We start from the raw sequence: 13,655 nt of genomic DNA on the forward strand, positions 1-13,655 counted from the left end.
TTCCTGGTGTGTGGACCAGCTATAGATGGATATTTGGGTGTGAGTGTGTGTGGAGATGATACTTCATATCAATAGATTTCTCTGCAACTGCAGGTATATTTGGATTTTATTCTGTGTACAGAAGGAGAAAGTCCATTTTCCCTATAAAATTATCCTACTCGAGCTCAGCTAAAAAAGATGTGAGTTCTCATCAGTAAGCTTTTTCACAGACTACAGGGAGATATCGGCTGTACCCAATTAGGTGGCCAAAGACTAGTCATCAGAAGCGAACACCTATTTAGCTATTATAACGATAGTACTTAGACTTATATACCACTCCATAGTGCTTTACTGCACTCTCTGAGGGGTTTGCAGAGTCAGCCTATTGCCCCCAACAATCTGAGTCTCCATTTTACCAACCTCAAAAGAATGGAAGGCTGAGTCAACCTTGAGCTGGTGAGGAGCGAACTCCTGCAGTAGGCAGAGTCAGCCTGCAATACTGCGTTCTAACCACTGTACCACCATAGATCCTATTATGACAACAAATAATAATGCAAAACTAATACTCAATGTGAATATTTCACAAAATGGCACAGATATACTCTGTGATATCTTGATAGGACCAACCGCTGTGGAAGAGTGGAAGGGGTATCCCAGGAACATTTTCAGGATTTCAAACCCTCTCATTCGCTCAAGTTGCAACAAGGAAGAAAATATGTTAATACCAATTAATTCTACCATATGGAAAAATGATGTGTTTTAGTTCTCATGCAGACACTAAATCACTTTGGCTGACCTTGAAAAAGCTAAACAGAATTGTAGGAAGTACCCAGGAGTGTAAGTGAAATTTTGAGATTAAAAATGCATCCAGAAAGAAGGCAATGGCAAATCACTTCTATGTAGTTGTCAGGAAAAAATACTGGTTGTGACCAGGTAGACTTCATGAATCAAACTCAGCACTAAGGTTTTACCTAAACCTTTGTTTCAATTATATGTGCTCTTTACCAATATTTGCTGGTGGAAGTTCATCCAATTACATTGGGAGAGCCAAGTATTCCTCACCCTTGCAGTAAGATATGAAATAATTGCTCAGGTCCAGATATGTCCTCCTACATTTTAAAACAATACAATTGAATACTTTCTTCTGGATAAATATCTTTATTGATTTATTAATGTCGCATTAGCCTTCTTTAAAATCATTCCCTTCAAAGATTTGAAAATCGGTGGAGAATTTTGCACATTCGCCCTGCTCCTATTTGCTCTGATTAAAACATCAAGGGTGTCAGTTCATGCACAGATTTTCATTTGCCTTTGACCTGGAATCAACCTTCCAGATGAGTGCTTGGAAGTCAGAGAGAGCAGGGAACAGCCTCACATTTACCTATTTTCAAGGTGTCATGTGTTCAGATGAATCCCTAAAGAGAGAGATTTCAAACCAGGTTTCAAAACTGTTCTGCTGTGTATGGTTGGATGCACTGTTTTATCAATGTCAAGACAAAGTTTCCTTGGAGAGCAGTCTATTTGCCAAATTATTGATGTTGCTGACCTTCATTTTTCAAACAACAAAAAATGGAGTTGGGCCAAGCAATGCTGATATTGTTAGGTCCCATGAGTTAGTCAATTCATTGCTGAAGTTGTATATTAGGAAATGGGAAAAATTAATCTTACATATTTGGCTGCTTTCCTATCTATCCATAAATAATATAATTAACAGTGTTCAATAATACTTGATTTTATATATATATATATATATATATATATATATATATATATATATATATATATATATATATAATATACTAGTGAAGAATTAAATAGTAGCTCCCAGATCCATAACAGGCCAGTGATGCCAGAGGAAGAGAAAGAATAAAAAGTGTATCATTGTTCCCCTGTTCCAACTTAGGAACTGCATTTAAGAGAGGTGATAAGCCACCTGGGAAAGCCAAGGGAAATCATCAAAATAATTAAAAAATGAAAATTAGAATTATTTTGGACATGAGATGCGACACCCAGAAAAATACGGCATACTCCATTTAATCCTCCAGGGAAAGATTAAAGGCAAACGAGGTCCAGGCAGAAGAAGAACATTGTGGCTTCAAAATCTAAGGGACTGGTTTGGACAAAACTTAGCAGCACTTTTTCGTGCAGCTACTGATAAAAAGAGGATCGCCAACATGATCGCCAACGTCCGATAATGGATATGGCACAAGAGAAGAAGATTTAAGAGAAACAGAGAAGATAATCCTTTAATTATGTGAAAGGCTTTTCAAAGTATCTCTTCTTTGTTACAAAAGCCCTAGAGGAATATGAGGGATTTAAGTGGGACATCTATGTACTTGGTAATAAAAATATTCCATAGATGTCAGTGACACAAAATGTTTTGCTTGAGTAAAATCCAGAGGAGATTTACTGGATCCCCTTAATTTGTTGTTCTACTCAAGAATTGTAGATAGGAATCCATTTCCCATTCTTATTACTTATACCTTTTCCTATAGTCGTCAGTTTTCTGTTTAGCTCAATAACCATGCAATCTGTGCTCAATAATGCATCAGTAGACTTGGAGATCTAAAGCATTGCTGACTAATTATATTAAAAAGTCCCACCAGGATGGCCAGCAAGGAATAGGTCAATGCTTTTATGATTGTATTCCACAATTCCATGTCACCTCATGGGCCCAACAATGCCATTTTTAAAAATTTAATTTGGGTGCTTGTGTGAATGCGCTTGCCTTAAGCAGTTCTGTCTTATTTTAAATTGTCAAGCTGAGATTGAAAATCAATTGAGGGAAGAGATGAATATTGCATCCTGCTATGCAGAATCTGTAAGAATGATATTTCTGAATCTACATTACTCTTCCTTTAGCATTTTCAACAGCTCAGTTGCCCTTTCCTATCCAATATGACCTAATATTAGAAAGCAAAACCAAGGCTATAAGCATCCTTGCTAGGTGGCAAAATGATAGGCATTTGTGAAGCTTTGTCATAATTTAATACTGATCCATAAAAATCTTAATGTTTTAGGGGGTTGACCTCTCTTGCCAAATGTCAGTGAAGCAACCAACCAATCAAACACAAGAATCCTATGTTTATGATCGCAATTTAAAATGTGAATCTGTATCCTGATGTGAACATTTTGTTTGTTGTGTCAGAAGAAAGGGAGTACTATTCTTTGTTAATATAGGTGACTCTTTGTGGCTTTTTTTCTAGGCTGAGAAGTTTAATAGTTTTGGGATGTTGATTACAGAACTCTCATTTCTCCCCTAAGTAACTGCTTTGCCTTTAACAGAGTTGTCTGCAACATCCATGTCATTTTTGCTCCAAGTGCTATCCATTTTGTATGTGTATTGTGACATCACACACACCTACAAAAGGGTTGTAGCTTTCAGTGCAAAAATGATGCTAATTTCATCAGATTAAAGAAGAATTTTCTTCTGCAGGGAGAGCTATTTCCATGTTTGAAGTACATAATTAGCTATTGCAAGAAAAGCTTCTCTCTTTGTTTCTTTGGGTGATAGAATATGGGTTTGTGGAAATAATGGTAATATTGGACTGGCTTTGTCTTTCCTGATAAACATATCCCTATTAAGAAAGACTTGCCTTTTGCTGGGATATCCATTAATGAAATCGACCCATTGTGGCTGTAATTATTTACTGTATTTCACAACAAGCAGCATGTTTTCAATTGAATTTATATAGAAGTTTTTTCTTCAAAGCTGCACACTACATTAAACTATAGATGGCCATAGACTGGCCAATTGAATCATTCACATTTTAGCTTAATAAACTCAGCATCAAAAATCTATCATTTTTTTCAGATTTAAGTTCAGTTTAGCCTGCCTCTGTATTAATCTGAGTTTTAAAAGATGATTTCATAAAAACATACATATTTTTCAGCATATACATATTTTTCTTTTAATAGTCACATTTTGTATGCAGTTTAGCCAGTGTTCATAATGTCTATATATTCCTTTTACTCATAGATGGCAATGTGTGTGCATTTTCTATGAATGTTCATCTTTTTGAAAGTTACCTTTAGTTCTCCCGTCTCCTGCTGAGTTAGAATAGAGAATAGAATAGAGCTGGAAGGGACCTTGGAGGTCTTCTAGTTCAGCCCCCCTACTTAAGCAGGAGAACCTATAGCATTTCAGATAAGTGATTGTCTAGCCTCTTCTTAAAAACTTCCAGTGATGGAGCGCCCACGATTTCTGAAGGCAAACTATTCCACTGGTTAATTGACCTCACTGTTAGGAAGTTTCTCCTTAATTCCAGGTTGCTTCTCTCCTTAATTAGTTTACAACTATTGTTTCTTGTCCTGCCCTCTAGTGCTTTGGAGAATGTGACCCCCTCTTCTTTGTGGCAGCCCCTCAAATACTGGAATACTGCTATCATGCCACCCCTATTTCTTCTTTTCTTTAGACTAGCCAAACCAAAGTCCTGCAGCCGTTCTTTGTGTATTTTAGTCTCCAGGCCTTTGATCATTTTAGTTGCTCTTTTCTGAACTTTTTCCAAAGTCTCAACATCTTTTTTGGGATATGGTGACCAAAATTGGCTGCAGTATTCCAGGTGTGGTCTTACTAGGGTTTTATAAAGTGGTACTAATACTTCGCGTGGTTTTGATTCGATGCCTCTGTTTATACAACCCAGGATTGTATTAGCTTTTTTGGCCGCTGCTGCACATTGCTGGCTCATAGTCAAGTGGTCGTCCACTAGGACTCCAAGGTCCCTCTCATTGTTAATGTTTTGAGCTAATTAATCATAGCATGCAGGCAGCAGGAAGTGACTGTTCTCACAATAAGAAAACACACACACACAATCCTGAAATACTTTATAATGTTCTGAAACCAATTTAAGGAACATGTTAGCAAGATTAAATAATGGCTTCTTGGTTTGGACATAAAGAAAATTCAGGACAATCTTTACTTGCAGTATGGAAAGTAGAGGAACACAGAATTAAGAATGTGCAAAGCTGCATATTAAAAAGAAAAAAATGTTTTGCAATGTGTGGGGATTCTCTACTTGTCTTGGCTTACTAAACTGTGCTTTGCACATCTGAATCAGAAAATATATGGCTAATGTTCAAGCTTTAAAAAAAAAAAATCTCCCAAAAATAGTAGAAGAGCTTTCATCCCTCCAAAGACTTTCTTTTGTAAAACACATTCATGAAAATGACCTGCTTGGAAGGGCATCAAATTACACATTTGCATAACTCAATTTTCTGAACCTTTTTCATGAATTTTAAAAAAAGTGAGATATAAAAGTCAGCAGAGAATAGAAAAACGAGCAGGAAAAGAAAACCTGTAATAAAGGCCCACTACGAATTTGCAGAGACTAAGCCTACCAGAAATACCCCTACTAAAAATTCATGAGTTTGCTCAGATACAATTAGTGAATATCATTACTATCCAATAAAAACATAAGCGGAATTTAAAATCAAAACAGCAAATGATAACTTACAGAAAGAGGTTTTTTTACATGGAGTTGGTGATACTTTTTAAACAAGCAGTTCTATGAATGGAATATATGTGCCAACAAACAGATAGCTATTAATTCTATTGCAAGGTATTTGGCCTTTTTTTCAGGTGTTTCATTATAGTTTGAAACATGTAGGAGAGTTTATAATTATTCTTAGAATATCTATCCTGACCCATTTTATGTTGAAACTGCCAACAGAGGTATTATGTGTTACAACCAGTAGGTTTAAAATACTGTATTTATTGCTTTAACACAATTCTCACTTGGGATTATCCTATGAACTAGGCCTACAATATATATCAGTAGTCACATTAGAGTAAAAAAAATATGTTCTAGGATTTAGTTTGTTTGAGACTTTATAAAGCTGAGCCTCTGGGTCTTTTGTTTTTTAAAAAAATAGTCCTTTCAAATGGATTGAGCAAGAAAGTGGATTTAATTGCTTTTGTGTGTAATGCTAAACCAGTGGTAGATAATTTTCTTATCCAATGGACACAGACTGAATTGTGAGAACATACTGTGGATTTTCTACAAATGGCTGCCCTGATGGACATGGCCAATCACAAAACATTAATTCATCTAAATATAACCATACCTATTTCTGAAATGTCAGGAAATATTCACTGTAGGGTTACCATACTTGTATGACAAAAATCTAGCTAACCATTAGATGGCACCAAAATTAACTTTTTGTTATCTTTTTGCTGCCATCTATTGGCTGTCCAAACTTTTTCAGCCTAAATACAGGAGTCCTTCAATGTAAATAGTCTATGGCAGCCCTTTCTGCTGTCTGCTACAATTTAAGCTTTGACATGCTGGTGTCAAAGAATACCAATATCTTACCTGAAGGGATAGGCAAAAGCTATGTCAATGCTGCGGTCGCTCTGTGTCCTGTTTGCGCAGTCCACGCTGAGCCGCAATCCTCCAGAATAGCCACCACATGTTGCAAATGCAAAGACTGCAAAAAGCTGTGAAAAGATAATGATTCACCAAAGAGAATTCAGCACTTGTACATAGTTATGACAACAGAAGCAACAATTACTCTCAGAGGAGGAAGTGGACAGCTTCTTAAGGGGAGTAAGAGAAAATTGTTTTCAGTAATAAGGAGCACCTTTGATTATTATTTCTAGTTTCTTTGAAGTGACAAGCAAGAATGTGAAATTCTAATAAGATCTGGCTCAGATTGGCCAGAGGCAGAAATTACCCCAAAAGTTGCACTTTAATAAACTGCAAATTCATTTTAATGTAAAAAAAACTATACCTCCTGAATATTCAATTGGTCATTAACAGGATCATGCTAAGAATATTATGTGATGCTGTGAACACAGTCCATATATAGTTGCTAGGCATGCTCTCTAGATACTTGACTTAAATTATGCTAGCCAATTGAAGAACACATTCCAAACCCATTATGTTTGAATTGTATATAAAGTGATTTCTCCCTTTTCTAAGGGTCCTTCCACCTTGTAAAGCCTATCCTTTACTTATGCATAGGTAGATATTAAGCTACTTTCAAAGGGGACACCAGGCTAAAGGACCTTATTGTTGTTTACAGCTAGTGTTCTTACTATAGTTTAGACTTACTTTTTTTGCTATCATTTAGCTTATGCCAATTTTATATCAGATGATTATGATTTGGTCTTGCAGATCAGTTTGAGATTTCCAATTTGCAGTTTCATCGCATCTGGAGGTGTCAAATTGGATTAATGTCAATTACTGTCTTACATTACCAGTAATTGGGAACAGGAGCTTGCATGTAATAATAATGCTAAAACAGATTTAATGGCAGAAAGATACTTCTGTATTTTTTAGTTATATAATCTTTTCTGAAGGTTTATGCTAGTTAACAAAAGCTCCCCCCCCCCAAAAAAAGCCCAGGAAGCTGATTTTGTCAAATTATTTACTTTGCTAGTTTCAGCCTTCATTTAGTGTACCTGCTGGTCTTCGTGGCTAAATCTCATTAAACTCCCTTCTTAAGCATGTTAACTCCTGTAATATTGCATACTGTTTTTTTTTTAAAGTATCAAATGCCATATATGGGAAATTAGACACCATGGATATTTGTTTTTAATCAGGAGATAGGAGATATGTTTTTACAAACTACTTCAGAGTGAGTCATTTAATATTGCAGTAAACTAGGAAAAGTAATTTTGTTATACACTATTAGTATCATTACTTTAAAAAAGGAATGCAGAATATTATTTCAAATCAAATAAAATTGCCTGTTCACACAAACCACTTTCTAAAACAAATTCTGTTAATGAATTTATCTACGATCATCTTTCTGAAAGCAATTCTAAGGTTTATAGCACATTCTATATACAATTGTTCGGAAATTCTGTTTTGTGTCTAAAAATGGAATACAACCATTAACCAGCAGAAACAGAGTCATAATTAGATTTATTTATTAATATATTGTTATGTTGTTTTATTTTACTAGGAATCCTAATGTATTTTCCTTTCTTGAAATATTTCCTTTATTACAGATTGAGTCTGCCAGCAGCAGAAACTCAATTTTTCATTTATAAAATGGAAGTCAATTGGGCCCTTCTAAATGTGCTCAATAAATACTTTTCGATTTCCCAATCATCTTCACTATAGTTAAGGCCAAATGGTTATCAAATATGAGAATAAAATCCAACATGTCTAGAGGGCTCCATTTTCAGGAAACGTGGCCTATTCTCTTGTAATGACCCAAAGAGATAAAGAAATAAATATTATGAAGCAAACAAGGGCAGATCACAGAGACTGGATTCTTCTTCTTTCTTTTTTCTTTTTTCTTATTTTTTTACTTATTTTACTTATGACCACAGTGGAGCCCAAAATTTCCCTTGCTAAGCAAGGCAGTTGTTAGGTTTTGCCCCATTTTACAACCTTTCTTGCCACAGGTGTTAAGTGAATCACTGCAGTTGTTAAGTTAGCAACACGGTTGTTATGTCAATCTCCTTGATTTTGCTTGTGAGGCACAAAAGGTCACCACATGAGCCCTGGGCACTGAAACTATTATAAAAATGCAAGTAAGTGTGAACAGTGGCCATAAGTCACTTTTTTCAATGCCATTGTAACTTTGAACAGACACTTAATGAATAGTTGTAAATGGAGGACTACCTGTATTTGAATGGAAAACACATTAGATAGCCTGATAAGTCTTTCAATATATGGTCACTATGGAAATACTGGTTTTATATTGACATTTTCATTCTGTGTAAGGCATGACATGGGGTGACACATTCTTTAATTATATGTTTTGTCCATATATCTGAATACCATATCAATTTCATATGCTCAGCAAGCAGCCTCCTCACTTCTTTCCCCCACTACATGGAAACTTATAGTATTCATAAATGCCACCTTCCTTCCTTCCTTCCTTCCTTCCTTCCTTCCTTCCTTCCTTCCTTCCTTCCTTCCTTCCTTCCTTCCTTCCTTCTTTCCTCCCTCCCTCCCTCCCTCCCTCCCATTACTGCTACATTTTACCCTGATTATAGTAAAAAAAATGAGGCAGGGATAGTTACGCTTGGCAAGCAAATACCTTTTTTTCTCTATAAATAGGATTTATTTACTCATATCCCGCCATTATTATTTTACAAATAAACAAACCTTCCTCCTCCTATTTTCCGCACAACAAAATTCCCCGTGAAGTGGGTTGAGAGAGAGTGAGAGGCCCAAGGTCATCCAGCTGGCTTTCATGGCTAAGGTGGGACTTGAACTCACAGCCACTTGCTTTCAAGCCTGGTGACTTAAACCACTAGACCAAACTAGCTCTCCACTATTGCTACTGTTTTCCTCCCATGGTCTAAAGGGATAGTCATAGTTAATTGAGAAAAAGGAAGGGCTTTGCTTTAATTGTCAGGAACAATATAGCGAAGATAGTACTTTGATACTTTTCAATCAATTAGACCTTGTGAACCACTCTTTAATATGACAGACACACAGGTTTTGATGGACACAACATGCAAACAATGTGTGCTTCCTGTGGCTGGAGACAAGAACATTAGAAATATGTAAAAGTAGAACAAAGTTGGATTATACTGTATAGCCTAGAAAAAGAAGTAGAAGAACGATCTATCTGACTGCCATTTCAATAACCATCTTCAAACCACCAAAATGATATTCTGATAAATGGTCATTACTAGATGGAATATATAGAAATCAAATTAGATAGATAGATAACCTTTATTGTCATTTTTTACTGCGGGCACAATGGCACACATTAAAAATGAAATTTAGTTCTTGCTCTCTAAGTATACACATACATAACATACATTTAAACATGGGTGTACCTACACCCTTACCTATAAATACATATAAATATTAAACATTATCCATCTTGAATACATAACAGAAGGAGGAAACTTGAGAGTTCACAAGATTAATACTATACAGAACAAAACTGTGACTGAATCTGAATGTTCTGCTTCAGATACCATGAAGTCTCCTCCCAGAAGGTAACAAAGAAAACAGGTTGTGAAGAGGATGTGTACTGTCCCAGACAATCTTGTGGACCCTGCTCAAGCAACACATATATGCTATGTCTTGGATGGAAAGGAAGGAACTGCCAATGATCTTTTCAGCCATCCTCACCACTCTCTGCACCGCCTTTTTGCCTGAAGCAGTGATACTTCCAAACCAGACTGTAATGCTGTATGACAGGATGCTCTTGATCGTCCTTCCGTAGAAAGTGGTAAGGACAGGGGAAGGAAGATGTGCTTTTCTCATGCAACTAAATTGACTATATTATTGATGCAACAAGATGGAAGAGCTCATTTATAACAGCAAAGATGGGGCCAAGGGCTGACTGTAAATCAAATCATGAACTGCTAATGTGCAAATTCCAAATCAGGATAAAACAGAAGAAGAAAGCCAACTACTTTCCATGATATGACCTTCAGCATATACCCACCATTTTAAGGAAAAGCATCAGGAATCACTTTGAAATTCTGAACCATGTGGATAATGTACCAGAGGAAACATGGGATGAAATCAAAAAGATGCTAAAGATGAAACAAAAAAGATCCAAATAGCATAAACTAAACTGGGTGTAAAAACAAATGGTAGAAATTGTCAAGAAGAAAAGAGAAGCCAAAACCAAGAAAAATAAATACCTCAAGAAGGAACATAACAAAGAATCTCAGAGATTTGTTGCAGACGTAGGGACTAATCCATCCTTTGCCATGAACCTGAATAACAGTTCAAGAAACAGAAATCCAAATTCTGTGACTGAAAGAGAATGATAAGAAAGACCTTTTCCTATGCAAGAGAGAAATAACTTGAAAAAAGAAAGATGGCAGATTTCCAAGTTCCTGTAAAAATAGTTACAAGCAGTATTACATTGCAAAGACATTGAAGATAGAAGCAGAAACAGAAAAATAAGAAAAAACGTCCAAACAAAATCTCCAAACTCAGAAGGAGCTTCCAACTTCAAATTGGTATGTTAAAGGATGTCAATGGACAGACAGTAGTAATTGATTCAAACTAAGATGGAAGGCATCTATTGAAATTCTAGGCAATAGAGGTGTCATAATCCTCATTTAGAGACAGAGGCAACAAAGTGTCTTCTTTGGCACGTAGAACTACAAGAATCACTGCACTCTCAATCAAAATAATGCAAAAGAGCAAACAAAATTAGCAAGGTTATGGATTATATAACTCCAGAAATGTTACATAAGAATGATAAAAGAAAACCATTAAATAATACTCTAATTTTGCAGCCAGAATATAACATCTGATATGTGTTGCTCTTACTAGGGCTACCTCAGCACTTTAATATTCTTTTCTATTAATGGGACTATAATCTACCCTGATTAAGTATACTAACACCATCTAATCCACCCTAACTAGATATACCTGTACTAATGGCAGGTAGATAGCCTCAATTGCAGCAGTAATGTGTGCCCTATTGGAAGACTTGAAAGACAGGTTGGGGACAGATAATCCTGGAGAAAATTTGTGTCCTTCCTAAGAGTCAACATCAACTTGATGGGCCAATTTTACTACAATAACTTTCTTTTGCTGCAGTGAGGTCAAGGATACTGCTCATTCCTTTTAAGTCATGTCTTTTGCAGGATTGATTATGTGCTGTCACGTTGGTGTTGACTCTTAGTGACGACATACGTTTTCTCTTTGACAATTTGCCCCTATCCTGATCCTTCAGGTCTTCCAATGGTGCACCTATCACCATTTTAACTGAGTCATCTATCTTGCTGCTGCTTGTCCTCTTCTCCTTTCCTCCACCTACAAGCTCAGTGAAAGCAGCAGAAAACAAATTGGCAACATAGAATATTTTTACATTTTCGATATATTTATAACAACATTCTTACGTTACAATTATCATTTTGTTTGATCTTTTATGCATCTATACCAGTGGTTCTCAACCTTTTTAATGCTGTGACCCCCAACCGGTCGTAAGTCGAAGACTAATCAACCGGTCGTAAGTCAAGGACTACTCACCTGGTGCAGCACCATTTGCAGAATGGGACTTTTGGCGGGCTCAGCAGGGCCCCCGTGAAATGGACAATTCCTATTGGCTGGGGTCCCGACCCACAGGTTAGAGAACCACTCAAGAGAGTCTATTCTATTGGCTTTCAAAAGCCAATAGAATAGAAGGGAGTAGCACAGCTAAGGAAAAGGGAAAAAAAATGGCGGACTGCGTTGTTTGGTGACCCCCGTGAAATGGTTGTTTGACCCCAAATGGGGTCCCGACCCACAGGTTGAGAACCACTGAACTATACTATTCTTGACACACTTGCAGGATCTATTATACTGCGTCCCTCAGGATTAAAGTCTACTTAATTCTACTTTTCAGCTCTATTCAGTTCTGTATTCAAGGAGGCACTGCCAATTACAATCGTGCAAAGGTAAAAAGACTCAAGATTTCATGTACCAAAACTGCAACACAGATTCCACATCAAACCTTGCATTCTATCCAAACTCCATCTTTAGAATCTCTATTTTTACAGGAACTTGGGAATTTGTCATCTTTCTTTTTTCAAGTTATTTCTCTCTTGCATAGGAAAAGGTCTTTCTTATCATTCTCTTTCAGTCACAGAAGTTGGATTTCTGTTTCTTGAACTGTTATTCAGGTTCATGGCAAAGGATGGATTAGTCCCTACATCTGTCATAAATTTAGTAAATACATAACTGAACAAAGGCAGACCAACTTTGAGTGCACAATGTTTCCCTTTTCCTGTCATAAAAACCGACCAGATGTGATTGGACATAGCAAGGAGGTGGCTTCCCAGGAGGGAGGGGGTGCATTCCAGAGGAGTAAGAGACAAACTCAGTCCAGATATTTTGTGTGAGAGAAAGAGGGTGAAGACAGCTCCTCCCTAACCGTTCTCACAGTATATGGTAGATGCAGACAGTAGCGTGTTCAGACTGGCAACATTTTATCTGTATGTGTGAAACCATAAAGAACTTAATTTGGAATAATCACCACACATCATTCTGCAGAGAGCAATAGTGTCAATTGATAATAATAATTCAGTTTAAATAATTAGGTAAAAACCATTGCTTTTTTGGAGATGGGAAATGGAAGCTAACATACACATTTTGTTTGCTGAATAAAACTCCCAAAGTTTTAATTAAAAATGAATGCCTAAAATTATGTGGTTCATATTCACCATGAGTTAATTTGGAGGTGCTCACCAATACAGCTGGAACATCTGAAAGGACACTCTTTCCTGCATATTCCTAAATGAATCTAAAGATCATCCATGAAACTCCTACTCGAACTTATTCAGAGGCATGGTGAGCAGCTTCTCAAAAGTAGGTCTATTCAATGATGTCGCCTCACAAAAGGGCACATTTGATCCCAAATTTGCCTTTTCTGGGGATTGACCTAAGCATTTTTTAGAAGAGAATATTTGTAGCCCAGAGTTCAACTATAAAGTCCTTGGTGCCTGATTGTTTTCTTGCTAATGTTTCATTAACCAATTAGGCAACTTCTTCAGTGCTACATTTTTATTCTCCTAGGCCACAGGTGTCAAACTCGATCGCATCACATGATGTTTTGTGACATTTTGTCTTTGCAGAGGCGGGGTGGCCGTGGCCTGCGCCTGACGCATCCGGCTCGCAGACTGCCAGTTTGACACCCCTGTGACCTAGGCTGTATGAGTTTGGATGGGGAAGAAACTGCTTCAACCCAATCCTAGCAAGATGGAATGGTTCTGGAGTTTTGGTCCCCCTGGTTCAGGTGAGGTATAATTTGTG

At 36.8% G+C, this 13,655-nt stretch overlaps 1 protein-coding gene across 2 annotated transcripts in view; it reads right to left on the reverse strand.

Annotated features, from left to right (window-relative positions):
* The window catches only part of SYNPR (synaptoporin), a 182,929-nt gene that overhangs the window by 19,141 nt on the left and 150,133 nt on the right, over positions 1–13,655 (reverse strand). For both annotated transcript variants that reach the window (XM_039326651.1, XM_039326652.1), the window contains one exon: positions 6,291–6,415. In XM_039326651.1, the coding sequence (XP_039182585.1) occupies positions 6,291–6,415 (125 nt within the window). The remainder of the gene's footprint in view (positions 1–6,290; positions 6,416–13,655) is intronic.

This window comes from Crotalus tigris, unplaced genomic scaffold, assembly GCF_016545835.1.
Source record: "Crotalus tigris isolate CLP2741 ecotype Arizona unplaced genomic scaffold, ASM1654583v1 scf7180000024342.5246164, whole genome shotgun sequence".
NCBI lineage: Eukaryota > Metazoa > Chordata > Lepidosauria > Squamata > Viperidae > Crotalus > Crotalus tigris.